The 25,617-nt window shown below is 37.8% G+C and overlaps 5 protein-coding genes across 6 annotated transcripts; 3 read left to right on the top strand and 2 right to left on the bottom strand.

The window, feature by feature from the left end:
* Positions 1 to 1,993: 1,993 nt before the first annotated feature.
* Positions 1,994 to 6,563, bottom strand: LOC110771431 (Major facilitator superfamily protein). Its single transcript, XM_021975728.2, has 12 exons — positions 6,257 to 6,563; positions 6,039 to 6,159; positions 5,741 to 5,941; positions 5,498 to 5,597; positions 4,872 to 4,984; positions 4,270 to 4,363; positions 4,030 to 4,186; positions 3,574 to 3,720; positions 3,422 to 3,495; positions 3,099 to 3,187; positions 2,718 to 2,832; positions 1,994 to 2,498 (listed from the first exon to the last, which is right to left on the bottom strand). Exons 1-12 carry the CDS (start codon positions 6,459 to 6,461, stop codon positions 2,301 to 2,303), a joined length of 1,614 nt encoding a protein of 537 aa, XP_021831420.2. The 5' UTR covers positions 6,462 to 6,563; the 3' UTR covers positions 1,994 to 2,300.
* Positions 6,564 to 10,097: 3,534 nt separating this feature from the next.
* On the top strand, positions 10,098 to 13,834 carry GH9B8 (glycosyl hydrolase 9B8). Its single transcript, XM_021975741.2, has 5 exons — positions 10,098 to 10,624; positions 10,750 to 10,962; positions 11,097 to 11,297; positions 11,423 to 11,677; positions 12,894 to 13,834. The coding sequence occupies exons 1-5, from the start codon at positions 10,373 to 10,375 to the stop codon at positions 13,551 to 13,553; spliced, it is 1,581 nt and encodes a 526-aa protein (XP_021831433.2). The 5' UTR covers positions 10,098 to 10,372; the 3' UTR covers positions 13,554 to 13,834.
* A 1,391-nt stretch (positions 13,835 to 15,225) lies between these two features.
* Positions 15,226 to 17,768, top strand: LOC110771442 (Major facilitator superfamily protein). The gene is made up of 5 exons (XM_021975740.2): positions 15,226 to 15,420; positions 15,532 to 15,652; positions 15,733 to 15,950; positions 16,035 to 16,582; positions 16,743 to 17,768. The coding sequence occupies exons 1-5, from the start codon at positions 15,418 to 15,420 to the stop codon at positions 17,635 to 17,637; spliced, it is 1,785 nt and encodes a 594-aa protein (XP_021831432.2). The 5' UTR covers positions 15,226 to 15,417; the 3' UTR covers positions 17,638 to 17,768.
* A 180-nt stretch (positions 17,769 to 17,948) lies between these two features.
* LOC110771444 (ribosomal protein L30 family protein) lies at positions 17,949 to 19,690 on the bottom strand. Its single transcript, XM_021975742.2, has 3 exons — positions 19,533 to 19,690; positions 18,383 to 18,586; positions 17,949 to 18,290 (listed from the first exon to the last, which is right to left on the bottom strand). The coding sequence occupies exons 2-3, from the start codon at positions 18,572 to 18,574 to the stop codon at positions 18,159 to 18,161; spliced, it is 324 nt and encodes a 107-aa protein (XP_021831434.1). The 5' UTR covers positions 18,575 to 18,586; positions 19,533 to 19,690; the 3' UTR covers positions 17,949 to 18,158.
* Positions 19,691 to 20,070: 380 nt separating this feature from the next.
* LOC110771428 (pyrophosphate--fructose 6-phosphate 1-phosphotransferase subunit beta) lies at positions 20,071 to 25,174 on the top strand. 2 transcript variants are annotated; one of them, XM_021975724.2, is made up of 16 exons: positions 20,071 to 20,374; positions 20,842 to 20,955; positions 21,053 to 21,174; positions 21,366 to 21,419; positions 21,541 to 21,647; positions 21,795 to 21,900; positions 22,019 to 22,082; positions 22,623 to 22,711; positions 23,142 to 23,273; positions 23,386 to 23,556; positions 23,653 to 23,768; positions 23,907 to 24,018; positions 24,139 to 24,223; positions 24,455 to 24,499; positions 24,634 to 24,702; positions 24,840 to 25,174. In XM_021975724.2, the coding sequence occupies exons 1-16, from the start codon at positions 20,209 to 20,211 to the stop codon at positions 24,914 to 24,916; spliced, it is 1,629 nt and encodes a 542-aa protein (XP_021831416.1). In that variant the 5' UTR covers positions 20,071 to 20,208; the 3' UTR covers positions 24,917 to 25,174. The 2 variants fall into 2 exon arrangements, with proteins under 2 accessions (XP_021831416.1, XP_021831415.1); XM_021975723.2 differs by having other exon boundaries at positions 20,072 to 20,374; positions 20,794 to 20,955.
* The last annotated feature ends 443 nt before the right edge of the window (positions 25,175 to 25,617 follow it).

Raw genomic sequence — 25,617 nt, forward strand, 5'->3', positions numbered from 1 at the left:
GCTTTGCTTCTAGAAAAATGCCAATCCGAAATTTTAACCCAATACTTTTTTATTTCATATAAATACACAAAAACTTGAAAATCGAAATTTTTTATGTTCTTCATTTGATTTTAATTTCTTTTGTCATTGCAATACAAACAATTTCTTACGATAAAATTACACTCAGCTACTTTAATATATAGAGAAAGGAATTAAACTTGAACTATCCTCGTGGAAAGAAAAATCAAACTTGAACGCAAGAGGACGGTAATACTGCCTTCCCTAACCAGCCTAACTCACACTTGCTGACCAAACCATATAAATAGTGACAATTCATAATTTGATGCTACTTTAGTTGCTACTTTAATGGACTCAAGGGACAACCAATTGGTGCAAATCATGGCTCGTGTTTTATAAGCTGGTATATGCTTTCAGCCTTAAGAGGTCGACATTTTAACTCATGGGAATCCGATGCCTTCTTATGTTTGGAAAGCATATTTAAGAATAATTAAGAAAGTGACTTTTCCCCCCCAAACTTTACGTCCTACTCTGCTTAGTTATATCGCAGCAGAGCTGGAAACGTTGCTGGTGGTCCGCAGAGAGTGACATGCGTATGCACATCCCATGTAATTTTAAACTTTAATGTGAAACCATGAAAACTGACCTTCAATCAACACCAAAACAAAAACAAAAAAATTATATTGAGTGGTTAATTATAATGCAAGTCTTCACCGTACAACATTTGCAGAATGCCGAACAAGAATGATACCGAGCGAAATGGCATCCTTTGTTGGCCTGGATGTGAAATGCCATATATGTTTTGAGTATCCCATGCAGCCTGGAGAGTGGGGACTGAGACATCAAGAGTCACTCTAGAAAATCTCCACCATAGAATACTAACGGGAGCTATGATTATCAGGACACTTCAATCCTCAGTAATCTTGATACAGCAGGCGTCAGACATGCAGTCACTTGTCTCTAGACATGAAATCAGAGCTTAGTGACATTTCAATTTCCTCAAGGGAGCGCCCTTTAGTTTCAACTATAAAGTAGGTCGCGAATATTGCTGCTAACAAGGAGACTGCATCATAAACTGGAGCAACTCCGAATTTCTCCACTAAATCGGGGAAAAATAGACCTATGTTCCACTAAATCGGGGAACAAAAAGAACAAAAAAAATAAACAGTTACTTTAAATAATTAACCAAGAAATGACCTATGTCGGCAAACTTTCGCAGAGATTGGTTTTTTTTTAAATATTTTTTTTTTTAAAAATGGTATAGCCGAACGGCTATGCTCAGTTTTTCCTAACTGTTTTTTTAAAAATCGTATAGCCATCGGCTATACTCCTTTTTTAAAAAAATAGTACAGATGGTCGGCTGTACCTTTTTGACACGTGACGCATAGGCGCTGGGTGGGTCTTCGTGTGTGTATAGTATAGCCGGTGGGCTATACTAGATTCTTTTTAAATTTTATTTTAAGAAATAGTATAGCCGAACGGCTATACTGGTTTTTCCTAATTTACTTAAAAATACTACAGCTGGGCGGCTGTACCTTTTTGACACGTGGCGCATAGGCCCTGGGCTTCACATGTATGTAGTATAGCCGGCCGGCTATACTAGATTCTTTTTTATTTTTTTTAAAGAAATAGTATCACCGCAGGGCTATACTCGTTTTTCCTAATTTATTTAAAAATAGTACTGCCGAACGGCTTTACTGTTTTGACACGTGATGCCTAGCACTGAGTGCGTCCTTTTTTAAAATTATATATAAATCGTATAGCCGCGCAGCTTTACCGTTTACATTTTAAGTCGTGGGAATCCGATGCCTTCTTATGTTTGGAAAGCATATTTAAGAATAATTAAGGAAGTGACTTTTTCCCCCCCAAACTTTATGTCCTCTGCTAGTTATATCGCACCAGAGCTGATAACGTTGCTGGTGGTCCGCGGAGAGTGACAAGCGTATGCACATCCCATGCAATTTTAAACGTTAATGCGAAACCATGAAAACTGACCTTCAATCAACACCGAAACAAATCATTTCTATTGAACAATTAATTATAATATAGCCTTACACCGCCATACAACATTTGCAGAATGCCGAACAAGAACGATACAGAGTGAAATGGCATCCTTTAATGGCCTGGATGTGAAATTCCTATATGTTATGACTATCCCATGCAGCCTGGACTCCTGGAGAGTGGAGAATGAAACACCAAGAGTCACTCTTGAAAATCTCCACTGTAGAAACTTCACTGACAGCTATGATTATCAGAACACTTCAGTCCTCTGTAATCTTGATACAGCAGGCGTCGACATACAATCACTTGTCTCTAGACATGAAATCAGAGCTTAGTGACATTTCAATTTCCTCAAGGGAGCGGCCTTTAGTTTCAACTATAAAGTAGGTAGCAAATATTGCCGCTAACAAGGAGACTGCACCGAAGGTACCATAAACTGGAGCAACTCCAAATTTCTCCACTAAGTCGAGGAAAAATAGACCCACTAAGAAGTTGCACACCTGAATTAAAAGTTCCAAATAAATATAACAAATAGCACCAAATGCAAACTATCATCCAAAAAATACGTGTGTAAATAATTGGGTAGCTCTCAGCCATGACAACATATCAATTGAAAATTGGAAATATAGCAACTATTGTACTTAATCAATCACAGAACAAAAAGAAAAAATAACAGTTATTTTAAATAATTAGCCAAGGAAAAAAACTCAAGGGCTTACCCAATGAGCAGAAAAACTGAATCCCATAATCTTCCCACGTGACCGGTTGCTGCTAAGTTCGGGTATGATAAGACCAGTAACTGGGCCAGCACCTATTGCAAAGGTGAATATGTACCTACGAAATCATGTGAAGAGAAAGAACATCAATAGAGTAAGCACAATACGTGTCTGCTTAACAGAAAGCATAAATAGAGAATTCAAACATCAGCAAATCTTCATAGTATTTGGTGGTGTTAGCCATCCTGATAATGAAAAGCATTACCCTCCATCCCAAAAGAAAGAGTAAGAACAAATGACAATTTTTTGTTAAAGAGGGGCTACCGGTTTATTGCAACTGTAATATGTGAAATCTTACATGCTGCAGAGAGAACAAATGCTTACATGACAGTTCCCAGTATTGATAAGTTGTCACTTAGTTGCTCATCTAATGGAAAACTGATAGCACATACCACAAGAAACATCGAAACTGCCTGCACATAGACAGAATTTCTTAGTCGGACATGTCCTTGCTAAACAAAATATATGCATTAATAAATACATTTGATTGATATTTTCCATGTTTGCATTTTCAAACTCATGAAACATAGAGTTGCCCTCCTTTGTTCAATGTATGCAACAGCGACATCGCGCTCACAAAGACACCAGCACTATATGCATAGTAATGTTCTATTCATCTCCAAGAATTAATACCAAGTACAGCTCACCATTCCCAAGTAACTTCCAATCAAGAGGTTCTGCCTCCCTTGCTTATCAATCAAGTACAAAGCACAAAGTGCCCCTGAATGACCACAATTGATGTGAATGAGAGGTTGATCAAGAAACATTTTTCATTTTACAAACATAGACTATCTCAAACCTGCAAAGTTGGTAACTCCAATAAGCAAGCTTGCCAAAGCGCTACTTGTGATTCCCACATCTTGAAAAGTCAATGATGAAAAGTAAAGAACTCCATTTATACCCGCAAACTGTTGAAGTACAAAAAGGGAACCACCAATGAATGCAACTGCAACCATGAAAAAATCATCTCAGTCCACAAGTAAGAATTCCCAAGTTTGTGAAAATTGATTATAAAAAAACTGCATATAATTAAGAGAGGCATATAACATCGACCAATCAAAGGAGTTCCCTATAATTTTTTTCATCTTATTAATCGCTCTTTGATTAAGATAAGGCAAGGTTTTCAAATTTAGTTCTGATGATTTTTCATGTGCAAAAGGCAACACTAAATGGCGACTGCTGCAAGTCTTATACAATGTTCAACACAAAGATGCCATTACATGCTGGCATCCTAAGTCCACCACCTTGATACAACCTCTAGAGTTTGGCTCCTTCAAAAGTTCCAACCAGCTGCTGTCCAAATCACTACCATCATTCTTGATAACTGACTGAAATTCTTCAATTGCCTTTTCAACCTCAGATGCTCCCCACACATTTTTTATAACTGCTTTAGCATCGTTCAATCTCCCTACCTGCAGAAACAACATATTAAAGCTTCAGGAACAACACACTTGAAAATAAAACGCCATAATTTCTACAAAGATAAAAATCTTACCTTGCATAGCCAACGGGGGCTATCTACAGCAAACTGCATTCCAAGAGCGAGGATAAAACCAGGGATACTTGCAATATAAAGCATCGTCCTCCACCTAAACAAGATATGCCAAAATATTAGTCGACACTTGACAGGTTCAGAGATTAAATTTATGCTTGATACACTAAATGTTCCAATAATTGCCAGAAATAATAATTTGTTCTTCAAAAATCCGTACATAAGCAAATTCCATATGTATCACTCTTTGTGGAAGGAAGCAGAATTGTGTACGCTCTCTTGAAACCCAACTATTTCTGTCTCCTTTATCCCAGTATCTCTCAGAAACTTTGTCCATTGTTTTGAAGGCTATTAACGTCTGATATATAGTGACTCTCTCTCTCTCTCTCTCTCTCTCTCTCTCTCTACCCAACTATTTCTGGCTCCTTTATCCCAGTATCTCTCAGAAACTTTGTCCATTGTTTTGAAGGCTATTAATGTCTGATATATAGTGACTCTCTCTCTCTCTCTCTCTCTCTCTCTCTCTCTCTCTCTCTCTCTCTCTCTGTTACTTGTCATTCAAGTCATAGGCACAAACCAGAAAAAATAAGTCAACAGAATCTCACCAGTGTGGATCACTTTCAGAGGGAATGCCAAGAAACAGTGATGATATAATCCCGAGACATGTACCAATTTGACACAAGGTTCCCAATGAACCCCTATATTTTGTTGGAGCAATCTGCAAGGTATACAATAGGAATAGATGAGTAAACTTCTCTTCAGCTACATAGTAGATATAATGCAGAGGAAAAGTATGGCATGGTATAACCTTCAATATCTCAATCTCAAACACAGGGCATGAAATCCAAGTTAACCGGTCAAATTATGAATCTAGTGCGTACTAATTTGGGACTGTATTGGTGGCTTGGTGGTAAAGCTCAATGAGCACTTACTGAAGGTTCAGCAAAGTCTATATGCTAGTAGTGCGAAATACTAGAATGAAGTAGTTTGGTCAACTTACATAACTTTCTCCCAGAATTCTACATATGTCATACTTGATCATCATCCCTATCGACCAGAACCAATGGTTTGCAAATACAATTTGACAACAAGTTAACTATCCCACCCGCCCCTCTTATCTAATAGCCTCTACAAATGGAAGATCTAGCAGTAGCAGAATCCTTGGTTTTGACTACATAGCATTATTGTATTGGAAATTTGCATGAACAAAGTATGCAAAGACAACCCATACCTCTGAGATATAGATTGGAACAAGAACAGTGTTAACACCTATGCCAAGGCCAACAAGAAATCTGCCCAGAATTACTTCATCCAAGGAATGAGCTTGTGCACTGTCACAAAATGAAAGGGACCCATCATCAAAAAACTGTAAGTGAACAACACCAATACAATACATTGTTGTGTACCAACAAGGACACAATGTTGAACTTGGAAAACTGCCAAGTCCTAATTCGAATAGCAAAGTTAAAATTACCTTATCAATGCACCCAGAATCAGAGGAATTGTAGCAATTTGAAAGGTCCTCCTACAGCCAAGTTTATCAACTATAAAACCGCAGCCTATGCTTCCGAGGAAGGCACCAACAATGAATATGCTCACTACAAGTCCCTCAAGAATCGAGTTTCCTTCAAAACCCAGTTCGCGGGCAATTGAAACAATAGGACCATTCATCACTCTGCAAAAAAAAAACACACACACACACACCAACTTAAAACTAATCAGAAAGCTGAATCTTTTGCTTGTAATTGCAAGTTACAGAGACAGAGACTCACCCAATGTGATAACCAAACAGAAAATTGGACATGGAAGCTATAAACACGTGAGGAAAAGCAGGTAACCATCCCAAATCAAAACCTTCACCTTTCTCTTCTCCTACCCTTAATTTCTCACTATCTGCAATATTTTTTATCATAAATTCCAAAAACTATAATAATTACTGTGAATATTCTAATTATCATAATATGAATTGCATGAGTTGAGAATAGATGACCTGGTTTCTGAGTCTCTAACTCGGGGAGCTGCTTCTTCACCGCCGACACTTTGTACTTGTTAAGGCGGAGCCGGATACCGAAAGCTCCGAAACGAAACGATTTCGGTTTCGGAAGATACTGACAAACGAGTTTCGGGTTTGGACGGGCGGTAAAGATTGTCGGAACCGGGCTCGCCGGTTGGTGGGGTACTGTAGCCACCCACATCGGTTCACTGTAGGCAGAGTGAGACGAAGTTCATTTCTCGAGGAACGCGATCATCGAGATGATTTCAGAAGAAATATTTTGTTAATGCCACATGCACCACATGCACAGCATGTGATCCACAGGAGGAATAAGCGCGGGGGCGGGACCCACAACAGAAATTTGCCTCGTCAGCTAGCAAGCGCCATGTGTCCCTCAGCTTCGGAGGGATAAATACAGGGGCCCATCAATCAACCCATTTTATTGATCGACTGAATGACTACTGATTTTCCCTTGTCTGGGCTTTCTATTTGTATTTCAATTGGGTCCTGATTAGCCTAGTAACCCAAGCTCAGCCCATTAATCAACTAAATAAGTTGAGCCACACTCGGCCTCAACTGAATTGTCTAGCAAGTCCCATTTTATATGAATTGTAAAATTTTCCCCTGTGATGTGTTCAATTTTCCATTATCGCAATATGTCTGTTATTGGTGTATATTTTTCTCGAGGATGGAATAATAAATTTTTCAAAGGATGGACTAGCTAAAGTTATTAGCTTAAAATCTAATGATTCTTTTGTTTGTTTTGTAATTACAATTTCTATAGTTTTTCTATAAATAAAAGTATAAACTATGTTAGTGCATAGTTTCATTTACTAATTTTCAATAAGTTTTAACATAAAATAAATACATCTTAAATGCAACAACAGAAAAACACATATTATCAAAATGGAAATATGTTTAACAACAAATTTGAAATTGAATCTATTCAAATTGTGCCCTACGATTCTTGAGAGAATTAAATATTTTATTATTACATCTGAATCGATATTGTAAGCAAGTCTTGTTTAATGTACACAATCATATAATATGCCAAAAACTCATTCTCCATATGAACCACACTGCACCTACCTCTAGGGCTAGCTAATTGTAAAGGGTGATATGATGGACGTTAACATGAATACTGATGACAAATTAGGAAAACATTGGGAGAAAATAAGAAAAGGTAGAGAGTCAAAGTCATGAGTTTTTAATGAGGGATAATATTTTTTAGTTGAGCAAACAAATTAATATAGGCTACATTTGAATGAACAATGTTTGCTAAGGGATTATAGGCCTGTGGAATGGACAATGGATTACTAACTTGCTAGGCTATATTTCATGGACTATTAAGGGCTCATTTGATAATCATTTCAATTTTCAAAAACTTAAAACTTGTTTAGTAACTAATTTTAGTTAAAAAAAAGTGAAAACTAAACAAAAGTTGTTTGGTAACTTATTTATGTTTTCAGTTTTATATGAAAGTCAGAAATGAAATTATTTTTTTTGGCGTCAAATTGTGAATTTGATATCATAAATTGCAAGTGTATGTTACAAAGAGTTCATAGTATTTTTCTGTGAATATTTTGGAATTATGATGATTTTTCAGTGAAGTTTGAATATGGAGTTCCCAAGGCTTGGATTGGGTCCATGGCTAAACGCAAGAATCGAGCAGGCCGATCTAAGTCGGGAGGTCCCAAATATCAAGTTTTGGTAATTGAAGTGCATTTCATGTGTGGTGATGTAAAATTAATGAATGAAATAGGAGCTGCAAAAAAAAAAAAAAAACCAAAATTAAAAAATACATTCAAGTTGTTTTAAAAAATAAGGGTGATTTTGAAAACTGAAAAATAAAATATGTTACAAAACATGTTTTCAATTTTTAGTTTTTCAAAAAAAACGTGAAACTTAAAACTTAACATGGAATAGTTATCAAATAGCCCATAACTGTGGGAAACTATTACAATGAAATCTTTTAATTTTAGTCAAATATAAATAGTCAAACAAGATGCTACATGAAAGCAAATTAAAGTCAACTTATTTTGGCATAGTCGCGCCGTGAGGAGAGGGGAGTCAAATAGAGTCATCAGTCAAGAGAGTCTCACGAGTCATGAAAATGTGCATTTCGAAAGAAACACAAAGGGTAAAAATTATTGACTTTTCTTTCCAATGTTTTTTCTTTTAAAGACACGTTTCAATTGTTTTGGTGGGAAGTTTCGCATTTTTTGTGCTGTAGTTGAAATCAAATTTGGTCCGTCACTCACCGTTTCCGTAATTTTCCCGCGATGTCGGCGAGGGAACACGCCCAGGTCCACTGCCAGTCGGTGCTTCCATTTGACCGGCTCAGCCGGTTTCGCTTTCGACACTCCTCCAGTCCCACCGCAAAAAGAGGAGCCGGACCTGGGCACTGCAGCCCGTACGGTCCAACTTCTTACACGTGGAGGTTGCACCGACAAATAATCTACGGAGTCAAAACGCGGCCGTATCGCACATTATTCCACCAGAGCTAATGATCAAATTAGCAATTTAAGCACTACCAGATTTCCGGAATTGCTCTGCTTTTTAGGAACACGCCCATTCCAACCTGCCAGTTTATGGTTTCTGACGATAGCTTTCATGTAAACAGTAATCACTTTCCTTAATTTTGCTCTAATTCGTAAGCTTTTCTACTAAACACCATGATTATGATATGATATGATACCATACAAAGACCACCACCATCATTCTTGATTGATTGCTGTAATCAATAACAAAGTCCATGGCCCTGCCTTCATAGAAATATATTCTTTTTCTTAATGAAATGATTCGGTTTGTTATGTTATGTTATGAGATTATTAATTCGAACTCGAAACCAAATCGTGACCCTATAAATTATTGTCAACCTATGTGATGATGAAGATTTAGTTATTTACAAGACAACATTGAGAAGAACCCTGCCCAAGGCATTTATGAAGACAACTTGGCACCTCCCCTCCCCCTAGAGACCAAGATGTCCGGGACCCAGAATTATATACTCGGAAAGAAACTTGTAAGCTATACCCCATGGTCCTGCATCACCAGTATTTTACACCAAACAATTTATGCATCAATGTATGGATCTTACAAAATATAATCGGTCTTTAGAAAATTCATTGGCCTTTGAACCACTGTAACATACTTTTATGAGTCTTCAATCATGTGTTGGGCTACTTAACCCAATGGTTCTCTGCCTATCTGTCAAAATTCCACAACAATAATATGCCAATTTGGAGTAATGGTTCATGAATTTGTTTTTTTTTTTTTTGTGTGGAGAAATTCTAGAATTGCATTCATAATTCAGCTAAAAAAGCCATTAGCCACAAGGGGCCAAAACAAACTAGCCATAAAAGGCAATTACAATAATGGAGCGGTCGAACAACAAAATTAAGACAATCTGGTGCATCTCCACTAATGAATTTGCTGTCTAGTAGCACGATTTTTAGTTTATGTAGTCCTTCAAAATAAAAATTAAGGGAAAAAAACATTTATATATAGTTATACTTAGAATAAAATCATATATTTTGAAAAGATAAAAAAAATCACATATTTTGACAACAAAAGAATGAAATCACATCAATTTTGATCTAAAAAGTTAAAATAATAATGTAATTACTTCAAATAAAATTGAAAATAAACAAATAAAATATTGTCACATCAATCGAGATATAAAAAGTTAAGATAATAACATAATTACTTCAAATAAAATCGAAAATAAACAAATAAAATACTGTCACATCAATTAAGATCTAACAAATTTTGATATTAAGTTGTTGGCTTGAGTAGTATTACTCATTACATAAAGCCTTCCACAATCCATGCCCCTTCTTTGTATTTTGTATAGCAGAAAAAGAGTGTCAAACCGTTGCAAAAATCACGCTTTGTGTTGTGCTGGACTAATAAAAAGCCACACTCATCTCATGTGAAAGTCTACATGCACAGGACACCTATCAACTCTTACACACAATTTTAGTACACAAACAAAGTAGTTCTGGAAGTGACAGAGAGAGAGAGAGAGAGAGAGCTTTTCCCATTTCCGTTTCACTGTTTCACAACAAAAGGGTCTTTAGGAGAGGAGAGGGAGGGAGAGAGACAGATACGATGGAGAAGAAGACGAAGCCGCACCATTGTGGAGCTTCAAAAGAATCAAACACTTTTGTTGTACAATTGTATCTTCTTCTTCTTCTGCTCATCACCCTCAACATTTCCACCACCTCCCAAGCCTTCAATTACACAGATGCCCTCTCAAAGAGCCTCCTCTACTTCGAATCACAGCGCTCCGGCCGCCTGCCCTATAACCAGAGGGTCACCTGGCGTGACCATTCCGGCCTCACAGATGGCCTAGAACAAGGGGTATGCATGCCCAAAATTGTCATTTCAACCGCTCACTAACTTCCTACTTAAAAAATTAAGTATGAATGAGGGTAGAGGGTAAGTGTTAATTTATGGCTGGTTAATTATATGTGTATTTTGTGTAGGTGGACTTGGTAGGAGGGTATTATGATGCAGGTGACCACGTCAAGTTTGGGCTTCCAATGGCATTTACAGTGACGATGCTCTCTTGGAGTGTCATTGAATTCCGGCAACAAATTGCCGCCGCCGGTGAGTTGGAGCATGCAATGGAGGCAATAAAGTGGGGCACCGATTACTTCATCAAGGCTCACACCAGTCCCAATGTGTTATGGGCTGAGGTACATCTAATTATTAATTTTTGCTACTTTCCTTTAATTACCTAGCAGCACACATTGAATTAATTAATTAAATTAGCCCTAAACTTCTGTTTGGGCACATGTAATTAATTATTCAATTGTTGTCACATGCCTAGGTGGGTGATGGCGACACTGATCATTACTGTTGGCAACGGCCGGAGGACATGACAACATCAAGGCAAGCCTACAAGATTGACGAGACCCATCCCGGGTCAGATCTCGCCGGGGAGACTGCTGCGGCAATGGCCGCAGCAGCCCTAGTGTTCAAGAAGACTAACCCACATTATGCCCACCTACTCCTACACCATGCCCAACAGGTACTCTAATTAAAAATTTTGAGCTAGCTAATTGGTCCAATTAATTAGGTTAAAATAATAGTGTACTAAGTGAGGTTTGAAACGCTTAAGTAGATATTTTTTTTTGTCTGTACGGTGTTGTGTAGTTGTTTGAGTTTGGGGACAAGTATAGGGACAAGTATGATGGGAGCTTGGGAGTAGTGAAGAGCTACTACGCGTCGGTGAGTGGGTTCAAGGATGAGTTGTTGTGGGCAGCTTTGTGGCTATACAAGGCCACCGACAATGAGAAGTATTTGAAGTACGTTATTAGCAAGGCTCATAGCTTTGGTGGCATTGGCTGGGCAATTACAGAGTTCAGTTGGGACGTTAAGTACGCTGGTCTTCAACTCGTTGCCTCTAAGGTAAGTAAACTTTCTCATTATGTATCATATTTACGAATCATATTTTTATTTTAAAATATATGAAAATGAGGTGTATTCTAGTTTTCCACAAAATTAGTGCGGCGTCTACTATTTTTGGTGGGTCTCACATCTTTTTCTTAAGAGCTCACAAAAATTCGAGAATAATGCGATAAACAATGTGATCAATAACTACGCCATAACTTATATCTAGTGTTAGAATTGATCCTAGTTGCTAGCCAGTTTTGATTTTTCTGGCTTTTCAAATTTTCAAATTTTCAATTTGAGTGTTGTTGTCTAGGTCATAGGTGCCTCAATTTTACCCTCACAAATCTTTTTGGGATTTGGCTTTTCCACCATTCAAACATGAAATAATAAAAGAAACTTTACATCACGCTTTTACTTTATAAAGTTCGTCCATGGAGTGAGCCCGAATTAAGGCACATAGCGAGGATTTAACAAGAACAAAATTAAAGGAAATAATCTTCTGCCACAAAGCCATGTGCCAAAATTGATGCTTTTTTTGCATGGAAGTTCTGAGGAAAGGCGTGCCACGTGGCAAAGCCTAAGCGGTTACAGAACGCACATAGGTCATCCCACGATCCCTGAGTAGAGACGACGGGCATTCAGATTAGTAGATGTCATCATGGTGGTAAAGATCGCTGGATCTAAATCAGTTTTTGTCTTCAACCTTCCGCAAATGGGGCCCAAAACGTTGCATGTGGATGGCCTACTTGTGAAACTGAGTGGATACAATCCTTTCATTTAAGGCTCTTCGTCTGTTGGACGAGGTACAGCCTCTCCAGTTTGATTATCAAAAGACCCACATCATATCAAAAAAACCCAAATTAAAGATGTAGACGTGAGTTAGGTCAGTTTGATAAAACAGTGATTCCGTCTGTTCGATTCCCTCAAATTAGAGATGTAAACGTGAGTTAGGTCAATTTGATAAAACAGTGATTCCGTCCGTTCGAATCCCTTTCTTTGCAGTTGGAGATGGTTCTAAATAGTTAATGGCTGAAAAATAATGTAACACATGGGTCACATGCGATGGTCTAGAACTATGATTCAAATGGGTTGCATCATGCATGCATATTTTGTCCCTGGGACCCTTTTAAACTCTACCCCATTAATTTTGGATTTTCATAGTAATTGACCCTAATATTTAGGGGCTAATCATGTTTTTTTTCCTTAAGCAAGTTCATTGTTTCATCTGCAGTTGCTGATTGAAGAAAAACACAAGCGACACTCTCACATTCTAGAGCTATACAGATCAAAAGCAGAGCACTACATCTGCTCATGCCTAAACAAAAACAATGACACAAAAAATGTGGAGCGCACACCAGCAGGGCTGTTGTACATAAGGCAATGGAACAACATGCAGTATGTTTCAACAGCTGCTTTCCTCCTAACAGTGTACTCTGATTTCCTCAAAAGCTCAAACCAGAAGCTCAGCTGCCATGGAGGAATGGTGGGCCATGAGGAAGTTCTTGATTTTGCAAAATCACAGATTGATTACATTTTGGGCTCCAACCCAATGAACATGAGCTACTTGGTGGGGTATGGTCCAAAATACCCTCAAAGGGTGCACCACAGAGGAGCCTCTGTTGAGTCGTATAGAGAGAACAAGGGGTTCATTGGGTGCACCCAAGGGTATGACAATTGGTATGGCAGGGAAGAGCCTAACCCAAATGTTCTGGTTGGGGCTTTGGTTGGAGGGCCTGATTGTCAAGATAATTTTGTGGACCAAAGGGACAATTATATGCAGACTGAGGCCTGTACATATAATACAGCTCCATTGGTTGGTGTTTTTGCTAAGTTTTCAAAGGTAGAGGTCCAAAAGATGGATCAAAATATGGGTTTGGTTGCTTCTTATTAGATATACAATATGGTTTGGGGAAACAGAGTGCTGGGTTTATTTGTTATAAGCCCTTTTTTTTTTGGCTTTGTAATGGTGGCTGAACAGAGGTGTTCTAGCCCATTTTGTACCCTTCATTGTTGCAAGTGTTTATAGCATAACCTTTTAAGTATAAAGCTCCACATTAAAAAAATAAAAAAATAAAACCTACAAAGCTCAATAAGTGTGAGGTTTTATCACAAAAGATCTCGGTGATATTAGTAGTGAAATTATTTATTATATGTAGTATTTTATTTAGTTAAGTTTCCGATATGAAACTTATATTCTTCAATAAGTAAGACTGTAAATGGGAATGGAAGTATAAAATTCAAATCCCAAGTTCGAATTGTTTGAATTCCCATTTTTGTAAATTAGAGTAATTTAGAATGGTCGAGAATATCGCTTATATATTAAAAACAAAAGCACAAAAAGACATGGTGGAATTCGTACTTCCAGTTGTGTCTCTATCTGACCTCTTCATTGATTATGAAATTGAAGTGGGCCAAAGTTTCTTTCTATGGGGATTGGATAGACCAAGATTACAAAGAAAGTACAGCCCTACGATTCACATATTATTGTCCGTCATTATGTTATAGGCTACCTCTCAATTTTAGACCATGGACATTGATCAACGTATGTGACTTTCATGTTTATCAGGAAATGCATAGACACCCACCACATGCTGCCAAATTTTGCCAAAGGTTCACGTAATGTTCAAATGGAAGCTACCCGATTCTCAAGCTGATACATGAACATAAATTTACACTATGTTCGGATTATGTTCAATCCTAAATTACATGGTTCGGCTCTTATATTGCACCGATATTGTCTTTAAACTTAATATATTCGATGTTTGATGTTCTCTGATACTGGAGAAGCCCTCCTATGGAGCACTAAGGTCTCTTCAATGACAACTTAAACAGTTAGACACTACTGAGTCCGATTGCTCAATGCTAATTAGTAAATCGGACCCCCATAATCAATATCTAAGAAGGAAATGGTATGAGTCATTACTGTCACATGATCTGGAGAAAAAGATACTCCACCTGTACACGATTTTGGCCAGTCCAACAAAAGTAGCTCATTCTTTTTCGCTATATCTCTAAGATTGTAAAGTTAAAATTATTATTGAGGTGCTTTTGTTTTATTGATCATCCCAGATGTGACATTATGACCGGTCAAGTGTCAAGAAGATTGGAACGCTTGCAAAGGCAAAAGGATTCAAATCAAGCACGTAATATACTGATATACCAAATTGTGAAAAATAGTAGTTTATACCATTACACCAACAGAATTCAACTGTCAAATCCTCAAAGAAATTACTTTTTAATTTTTGTCGACGTGAAAATATCCGAGTTTACTTGATACGTATAGTTTATGAGTGATTACATGAAAACATACGAAGTGTGGACCATTTGATTATCCATACGACAAAAAGTAGCCTTAGCATGTGGATGAGTCCCGTACAAAAATCTACTGCTCTTTAGGTGTGTCGTATAGCTTAGGTGCTTTTGTTTTGAATTTATCAACTCTCAATTTCGCAATGATGGAGAGGAAGGAAGGACAGAAGGAGTGTCACTTTCCATTTTTTGGGTTGCAAGCATAGAAACCACAAAACATATATACGTATGTTAAAAGTGTTCACATGCTTCAAAAATGTGGTGTAGCTCAGCTGCTCTTAACCACTAGAAATTGTGGAGACGATGACAAAGCCAGTAAAACACAGTCCTTACAGTGCTATATATAACCCCAATCATACACGCACTGTCATGCTTCTACTGCTCTGCTGCAAATCCTAAAGGAGAAAAATCTCTCTCTCTCTCTCTCTCTCTCTCTCTGCTGAAAGATGGTAGCTACATACTAACTCAAACAACTCAAATATCATACCAGAAACTCGAAATTTCAATGAGTTCCCTCTTTTGGATTTTTTAAACAATTTTTTTTCCCTACATTTCAACAGGTTTTGATACCAAGGGATGGTGAGAAAGAAGGTGCAAGTGATGGAGCTGTGGTGGATTTTAGAGGGAACCCTGTGGACAAGTCCAAAACCGGTGGATGGCTTGCTGCAGGGCTTATTTTGGGTGCTTTATTCTAACTTCCACTCAAACTTTCTCTTCTTAATCCCATGCTTAATGCTAACTAAACGATCACCATGCTGCAGGAATTGAACTGGCTGAGAGGATCTGTGTGATGGGCATATCTATGAATCTAGTAACTTACTTGGTTGGAAATTTGCATATATCTTCTGCAAAATCTGCGACCATAGTGACCAATTTCATGGGCACTTTGAACCTCCTTGGCCTCCTTGGTGGGTTTCTAGCAGATGCTAAACTGGGAAGGTACTTGACTGTTGCCCTTTCTGCAACAATAACTGGTCTGGTAAGTTTTCAGTCACTTTGGTTTACAAGTCCAATTCTGTATTATTTTGAAAAGAAAAGAAAAATCTGAATTTTCTTGCTTTAGGGGATAATTTTGTTGACATTGGCAACATCCATTCCTAGCATGAGACCACCTCCATGTGATGACTACAGAAAGCAACACCATGAATGTATTGAGGCCAATGGAAAGCAATTAGCTCTGCTCTATGCTGCTTTATATACTACAGCACTAGGTGGTGGTGGTATAAAATCCAATGTCTCAGGTTTTGGGTCTGATCAATTTGATGCCAGAGACCCCAGGGAAGAGAAGTCCATGATCTTCTTCTTCAACAGGTTCTACTTTGGCATTAGCATTGGCTCTCTGTTTGCTGTTATTGTGCTGGTGTATGTACAAGATAATGTTGGCAGGGGTTTGGGTTATGGAATATCGGCAGGGGCGATGATCATTGCACTTGTTGTGTTGCTCTCCGGGACGCCGTTTTATAGATTCCATAAGCCTCAAGGCAGCCCTTTAACTGTCATATGGAGGGTGATATTTTTGGCTTGGAAGAAGAGGGCTTATCCTTATCCTGCTCATCCAAGCCTTTTGAATCAATACCAAGAAGCCAAGATCCCCCACACACACAGGCTCAAGTAAGTTTATGTAAATCATCTAATGTATCTAAGATTTATGTAGAAAGTCATGAACCATGTAATATCATGCATCAAATCCAACTAAAACCATCACTTTCTCATTAAGGTTCTTCACTGCCATTGACAAAGGTTTTGTTTCCCTATGCACGTGAATGGTTAGGTGTCTAGACAAAGCTGCAATCCTAGATGAATATGCTTCTGCTGAAGGAAACAGAAGCAACCCATGGATAGTATCCACAGTGAACCAAGTTGAAGAGGTGAAACTGGTTTTCAAGCTCATGCCAGTCTGGTCGACATGTATCCTCTTTTGGACAGTCTACTCTCAAATGACTACCTTCACCATTGAACAAGCCACCTTCATGAACCGAAAAATAGGCTCCTTTGTTATCCCTGCGGGTTCTTTCTCTGCCTTTCTCTTCATCACCATTCTCCTGTTTACTTCCTTAAACGAGAAACTCTTTGTCCCCATTGCTCGAAAACTCACCAACACTGCCCAAGGATTAACAAGCCTTCAGAGGATTGGAATTGGACTCGTTTTATCAATGGCTGCTATGATTGCTGCAGCAATAGTAGAGAAACAAAGAAGGGAATTCGCTGTTCACCAAAATACCAAAATAAGTGCTTTCTGGCTTGTCCTACAATACTTCCTAGTGGGTGCTGGAGAAGCTTTTGTCTATGTTGGACAACTTGAATTTTTCATCAGAGAGGCACCGGACAGGATGAAGTCCATGAGCACAGGGCTTTTCTTAAGCACCATCTCAATGGGGTTCTATGTTAGCACTCTGTTGGTGACTGTGGTGGACAAAGTGACTAAGAAGAGCTGGCTGAGGAGTAACTTGAACAAGGGAAGGGTGGATTACTTCTACTTGCTGCTCGCAGTGCTCGGAGCTTTAAATTTCTTAGCGTTTCTTGCGTTTGCAATGAGACACCAGTACAAAGGCCAGCAGCATGGTAGCCCTAACGATAGTTTCAAAAAGGAGCACAAGAGCTCAAATGACATAAGAGTTGAAGAGATGGCAGAGATAATAAGAATTGAGGCAAAGGAAGGACCCTAGAACGTATGCTTCCAAAAGGATCTTGTGTAATACTGGTTCTAAACAACTAGAAAAGAAAAAAAAAAAAGATAAGATAATTTGTATCATGCTTATTAATCCCTATTAGATATTTAATCCTATTTTGGTCTGCAGTCTCTCAGTCTAAAACTTAAATACGGTGTGATCTAGAATGCAATGTGATAATAGATTTTTATTTATCCCAAAAAAAAAAAAAATGCAGCACAACAACAGATCCATGACGCAAGTCTGAAAATCAGCCATTCATCAAATCAAACCATCCACCGTACTGCATATGCAAATAGAAGCCCTGCTTAGTTGCAATAGTACTTGCTTCAGTATGAATTCACTAGTTCAGAACCACAGCAAATTTTGAGGTACAAAGCCAAACATAGAAATTGATAAACAACTGGATCCAGCTTTGGCTGCTTATAAAAAATACACTATAGGAAAATTAGTCCCCTCAATCAAGAGGCACATATCTAAGAAGCTGAAAGCTGACCTCTAAACAATTACATATGCTATTAAGAAGAACCACTTGCAGAAGCAGGTAGGTGATTTATGACCAAAGGGGGACGTAGAGCTCGGTGGTTTTCCAAATTTTGTTTGCGGGCCTTATACATCTCTTCTGTCTCAATCACGACCAATCTCTTAACCTGTGTGAAAACATAACATGCTAACATTATCAATTACAGACAGGAGAGATGCCTTAATCCATGAATGCATCCACTGTGAGCTTATATCAAACCTGTTGGAGCATTCCCCTAACTGTAGGAGTGTTCCATCGCATAACAGTTCGGTTGCACTTGCGGAGACGTAATGCCTCTAAAGTACGCCTGTGAAGTCTCCTGGTTCCTGGGATTCCCCTTACCAAAGTTATATATAGATTAGGGCTCCATGCAATTGGGACACTGGCTTTAAAAGCCTTGAAAGCATTCATTTCTTCTCCGACCTACACATCCCAAAGTGGTGCCTAAGCCATAACTTCAATATATGTAAAATTTACTAATACATGGCTGCATTAGAATGAAGAAAGGTCCAAAAAGAAGATAATCATAAGAAATTGGGAAGACAGAAAGTCTATGCAAAAAGAAGACAAGTTCTATCGTGCCGTTAAACATAGCTTACTATTTATCTATAGAAGATTTCCAGTTTACTAGAAAATGGTATAGCTTTGCTTAAAGGGTTTCAAGCACTATTAAAGCAGCATTGCAAAGATAAACATCAAAATATTAAAAACTGGCTAATGCAAATTATCTGCCTCGATTACATTAGAATCCATTTATTTATCGTCCCCTCTTTCTAGCATTTCCGAACATTTGTTGATAAATCATTGAACAAAAAAAGCATAACAAGGACCCACTTGTAAACCAAGCTCAGTGACCTTGAAACACTAATTTCTCTCCATTTTACCACAACCCACTTCACGGTTCAAACAAAGCCACCACATCATGTAACGATCCATTAAAAAAGGAAAAATGGAGACTAAGCTGAATTTTCATGAACTTGGATTAGTACCCAGTTTTAAAAAGTTAATGCTTTCCACTGAAATTATTAAATTATCCTAATCTCTGATCACTTAATCCTAGAATTGAACAAATGCAACAAATTACGATGTTGTATAATCTCTAAAGGTGGAAGGAAACTAAGCCCGTTGTCGACTAAGCTCAATCTTCTCAAGAACAAACCTTTTCATCTTCATATCACCCAAAATCAGATTTTTCAATGTTAGATTCAACGTCTACCAGCAATGGACGAACTATAACTAAATTTAAACAAAAAACGAGAGCATAGAAAAATATAAAAGAGCAGATAAACAAACTCAAAATAAGGAAGAAACAGAGAGAAAATATATATATATATATAACCTCAACTGTGTTTTTCGACGGAGTTGTTACCTGTGATGACGGCGGCGAGGGATAGCGCCTTTCCTTGTGTAGAAGAAGACTGAGTGGTGACGTTGATTTAGCTCCTTTGCTCTGTAGGCGTAGCTGGTACTGGGGGCCTTTTTGTTTGGGTCTATCACCAAGCCCAACATATATTTCCAACCCAATGCAATATTCACCTTCTTTTTTTTCTTTTTGAAATAAGGCAAATACTAACCAGCCTGTAAAACCAAAACAGAGTTGAGCAATTGACATCCCTTTCCTGGGAGGTTGCCAACCAATCCCAAATGCACAAATAGAATTTGTGGTTTTAGATTAGTAGTCACAAGTTCCTCAATAAGATGATTGATTCTTTGCTCCAATTTCCCACATTTAACTAAATTCAATACATATTCATTCAGGCGTCAATCGGCTTTTCTATCCTATAATACCGCCCACTTAAGGACTTAAAAATGATCTTAGATTAATAAAACAAACAGTTTACTAGTGTCATTGATCACAACATTACTTTTTTCTTTGGGTACTAAAATAATAATAAAAGCTTGACTACATACCAAGCTGTATACTAGATTCCATTATCCATAAAGCAACTTTCCGCTTCACAAGCCAAAAGCCAAAACCAGCACCGCTCCGAAACCCATCTATCTGTTTCTTCATTCTCACAGTCTCTCTCAGTTTGAAGGCGATCATGTCCTCGTCCTCTGTCAACCTCAAGGCGGTGCCTGGTCGATTGACCTCTTCGTACAGCGAGGTCCAGGCCAGTCGTCTCGACGTTTCGCTTCCTCTCCCTTCTGTTCTCAAAAGCTCCTTCAGCGTCGTCGATGGCCCTAAAAGCTCTGCTGCTGGAAACCCAGGTCCCTCTTTAATGTTTTATCAACTGTTTATGCACTTCATTTATTACACAAGCTATGTCTTATTGTCTATGTTATTTGGGCACTGTGCATGTATGTACGTTTCGCTTATGTATATGATCGGCGACTGTCCGGTTGGTTTACATGTTGTTTACGTCTGTCAGGTTTCATCCTGAAGACCCAATTACTACAATTGCTAAAAAAATACTTGTTAATTAATGCAGCCAGTCTTCCAAAACCAGACTGATACGAAGTTCTGAACTTTTTCTTAAAATGGGATATATGGGAGATTTTTTAAAATTCCCTCTAAGTCATATATCATAGTTCATGGACTGTTCTTCTGAAATTTGACTTGGTCTATAATGTGATAATTGGATTTCCATATTGTTTTTTAAATATGATTTTGTTCAATGTAATTTCAGAAGAGATAGCCAAGTTGTTTCCTAACCTATTTGGACAGCCCTCAGCAGTGCTAAATCCAGGTGGTTCTTCAGTACTTTCAAAGGATACAAGTTTGAAGATTGGAGTGGTTCTCTCTGGAGGACAGGCTCCTGGTGGACACAATGTCATTTCTGGGATTTTTGGTCAGGCTCTGGCTTTGCTTTAGACAACTTTTAACTTCAGTTAAAACGTTGCAATAAATAATTTCAGTAATTTATTTTTTCCCGTATTTGTGGTTAGATTACTTACAGCACCGCACTAGTGGAAGTACAGTGTATGGATTTAAGGGTGGTCCGGCAGGTATCATGAAGGGTAAATATGTTGAATTGTCTGCGGAATTTGTGTATCCTTACAGAAATCAGGTAGTCTTTGTTTCTGTATTGTGATTATCAATTAATCTTCTGCACTCTTTCCTTTCTTGTGTGGTAAGAAATATTTGGCCAAGTAGGTTGCTCTTCTATAATATGTTCTTTGTAAAAGACTTTGATCTAGTTTGCAGCATGTTTGACAAGTTTACTTTCAGAAATTTGTTTCTCACAGACTCTTTTGACAGGGTGGCTTTGACATGATTGCTAGCGGCAGAGACAAGATCGAAACTCCCGAACAGGTTACTTAATTGCTCTTACAAAATTGATCACATGCTTATCAAATTCATTTCTGTACAGATTGTCTTCTCCTGGATCAGATTTTAGATATATGGTAATGAAGTTTGGTTGTATGCCTTCCAGTTTAAGCAAGCAGAAGAAACAGCAAAGACGCTTGATTTGGATGGGCTTGTGGTCATTGGTGGGGATGACTCAAATACTAATGCTTGCCTTCTAGCTGAACATTTCAGGTACAAGTTATCCCTCCTCAAGTTAATGATCTGCTATGTCTATGCATTTATGCAATTCCTTAGTTTCTTTAGAGATTATGTTCATATGCTTTAGTATTTACACTTGTATAATCATCCAGATATATCTCTTATGCTATTAACTTTTAGGGGTAAAAATATCAAGACACGGGTAATTGGATGTCCAAAAACCATTGATGGTGATCTGAAAAGCAAAGAAGTGCCTGTCAGTTTTGGATTTGACACTGCATGCAAGGTACTTCTTAGGTTATCATTTGATGTTGTGATACAACCAACTTTATGCTGTACAATGTATCCTTTTTGTTATGTCAGTGCAATATTTTTCACAATTGTGTGTGTGAATTAACATGCAGTTATATTCAGAAATGATTGGTAATGTAATGACAGATGCCCGTTCAACTGGGAAATACTACCATTGTAAGTGCTCTGGTTGCAAAAGAATAAAGTTCGGACTATGTCATGCTTTATTTGTTGTTTTTGTGAGGAAATGTTTTACAAAATTATCAGTTTTTCACATTACTTTTTTTAATTTTATTTTAAATTTTAGGAATCACATTACATATTTATTTTTATAGATTAAGGGTGAGTATTAGCAAACAGTACTTGAAATTCAACATTGAAGTGACCTACTTCAAGACAAGTTCATTGTATTGGAAAGCTAGCAGGTTCTCCAAGCCAATCCTGAAATTTGTGATTTTTAAGTCCTATTTTAGTAGTAACCATTGGTTAAATTGGGGGAGAAATAATAATAAAAAGTATCCATCTTTACCTAAACTATAGCTAGGTGAATTAGTATATAGAATCTGGTTTTCTCTATTTTTATCCAATTATAGGAGTGCCACTTCTGTTGCACAACCTGATTTTTGTAATGTGATGTGTTTAGCCCCCTGCCATGCATATGAACTCATACCATGAATGTTTATTCTTGATTGTTCTCCTAATTGTCTACTTCTGCAGTTGTAAGGCTTATGGGGCGTGCAGCTTCTCATATAACCTTGGAATGTGCTCTGGAGACTCATCCAAACGTTACAATTATTGGGGAAGAAGTATTTTCTAATATCCTTTTCTCTCTGCCAATTAGCTACAATATAATTGAAAATGATTCTAGCCAACTTCCAACTTTTTGATAGGCCAAGCTCTCTTTTTATATTTTTATTCTTTTTAATCACTTTTCAAATTATGCTCCAAAGTTATTGGCTCTCTGTTGACTTGTTGATTAATTAAATGCGAACTGAGAGGTAGTGACTTATCATCTAGAAATGTGCCTGCTGATATTGCCTTTTCTGGGTCCTCAAATTTTTCTTCACATGTAGTGAGATATGGAAGAAAATATCTTGAAGTTTTGAGGGGCTACTGATAATTTTTTAGGTTTCATTTCCATACATCCATTTTATAATTAGAAGAACGCAGGGTTAAACCTTTAGTTTCTATATATCTTATACTGTTGTGACTTCACAATGTTTCGTTTCACGGCAGGTTGCTGCCAAGAAGCAGACACTCAAGAGTGTAACAGACTATATAACAGATATAATCTGCAAACGCTCAGAACTTGGATTTAATTATGGTGTCATACTTATACCAGAGGGCCTGATTGATTTTATTCCGGAGGTATCATTTTGAATAACGTGAGATGATATAACTTGCTTTATTCTCATATTTTTGACAGCTGGGGATTTCTTATAGTTGTTTTTTTCTTTTGGTGTTACCATAAAACTTGCAGGTACAGCAACTAATTGCAGAGCTTAATGAAATATTAGCTCATGATGTTGTTGATGAAGCAGGGGTGTGGAAAAAGAAACTCCAGACCCCATCTCATGAGCTTTTCGAGTTTTTGCCTCCAACAATTCAGGAGCAACTACTGCTTGAAAGAGATCCACATGGGAATGTGCAGGTATATTCTATTTATTGTCATATCTTTGCCCCATATCTGTTGGACTTTGTTGGAATATTGCATTTTCCTAAGTCTTACACAATGTTAAGAATTTAGGTTGCCAAAATAGAGACAGAAAAGATGCTCCTTCAGATGGTAGAAACTGAACTGGACAAGCGGAAGCAGGAGGGTAAATATAAGCGGGACTTCTTAGGAAAGACCCACTTCTTCGGGTACCAACATATTTGTGCCTCTGGTTCCTTCAGTTCTCATTTTTTGTAATGTTTCATAGAAGATACCGTGGATCATATTGCCGTATGTTTTGTTCCTGGTATCAGATATTATATGATACTTAATGTTTTACTTTGTAGTTATGAGGGTAGATGTGGTTTGCCTACGAACTTTGATGCAAACTACTGCTATGCATTGGGTTTTGGTGCTGGAGCCCTCCTTCATTCTGGAAAGACTGGGTTGATTTCCTCTGTAAGTTATAATTGTTTTAGTATCAACTATTTATTCTTTCATTTTTCTTAGTTAATCAAGTTAGTTTCTTTCTGTGTTTGTAACTCCCAAGTGTTTGCCTAATTTAAATTGTGTATGCAGGTGGGAAATTTGGCTGCTCCAGTGGAGCAATGGACAGTTGGGGGAACAGCACTGACTTCTTTAATGGATGTGGAACGGAGACATGGTACATCGCCACTCACCTTTTCACCATTCAATTTAGGCTAACTACTCCCTCCAAAACCTGTTATGTTCTTATATAATGTTTATTACTAGACTCTTCACCCCAAGATCTGAACCACCGATATGTTCAGTGACACATCATGATACTGAAGCATTTTGAGTTAAGAACCTAGAAATGCCCTTATCATGAACCCAATCAAAGCATATTTAAAATTTGAGAGTTTTAATTTTGCAGGGAAGTTCAAGCCTGTGATTAAGAAAGCAATGGTGGAACTTGAAGGTAAACATTTTTCTGAACTTTTATTATCTTATTGCCTCTATAAATTGAAGATGCCTCCTGCCAGCAATTATCTTCTGTAGTAACATGGTACACTGCTTAAAACTTTCTTAATTTCTTTCCTGGTGGAATTTCAGGCGCTCCATTCAAAAAATTTGCATCTTTTCGTGACGAGTGGGCGCTTAAGAATCGTTATGTTAATCCAGGTTTGTCATAACCCTTCTTCTTTTGCCATATCCCAGCTTGGCTCCTATTTCAGTAGTATGGATTGTGCCTTAGACGTGGAGGTTTATGGAATATAAATGCCGGGTTTCTGAATTACTCCATTTTCACTTTTGATCAGGTCCGATTCAATTTCTTGGTCCAGCAGCGAATGCTATCAACAACACTCTTCTGCTGGAACTCGGAGCACAAGCATAGGAACAAGGAAAATCAATGTCATATTTCAGTTTTATCAAACCACAATAACAACTTCAGCCAACATGTATCAACTGGAACTCGGATCCATTTGACTTGTAGTTGCTTAATAGGTTTCTTTTCTTTTTCCTTATTTTATCTGTAGCCTTAACTCTCTTTGTTGCCTTACTGTACCTGGCTTATAAAAGAACAGATAGTTCACTTTCCTGTCCTCGTTAATGAGGAGTAATAAAGTTGACTGTAAATATTGTTCAGATTAAATCGAGCAACATTTTCAAGCTTGGGCACAAATGGATAGGCCTATTTGCAAAGTTTTTTATCGTTACATAATCATCTCAACAACAGAAGCTTAGAAACTACTCACTATAAAAAAGACATTGTTTTTCATTAATTAGAGAGTCCATCAAAGTACCTTTTTCTTTTTGAAAGAGTGATGTTCGGGACGGGGATTGAATTCGGGTACAATGAGGCACATTGCCTTGGTCAACTGGCCTAATTCACGTATGTCCATTTAAGTACTCTTTTGAGGACAAAGAGCTCAACTAATTAAACTGCCTTGGTCAACTGGCCTAATTCACGTATGTCCATTTAAGTACTCTTTTGAGGACGAAGAGCTCAACTAATTAAACCGGACGGTACCCACTGGCATCCAAGTATATGCCTCCGTGGCATGGACCTGAATATAGCCAGGCCCCCAAACCCAA

This window comes from Prunus avium, chromosome 3 (genome assembly GCF_965620075.1).
Source record: "Prunus avium chromosome 3, drPruAviu1.hap1.1, whole genome shotgun sequence".
In the NCBI taxonomy this organism is placed as follows: Eukaryota; Viridiplantae; Streptophyta; class Magnoliopsida; order Rosales; family Rosaceae; genus Prunus; species Prunus avium.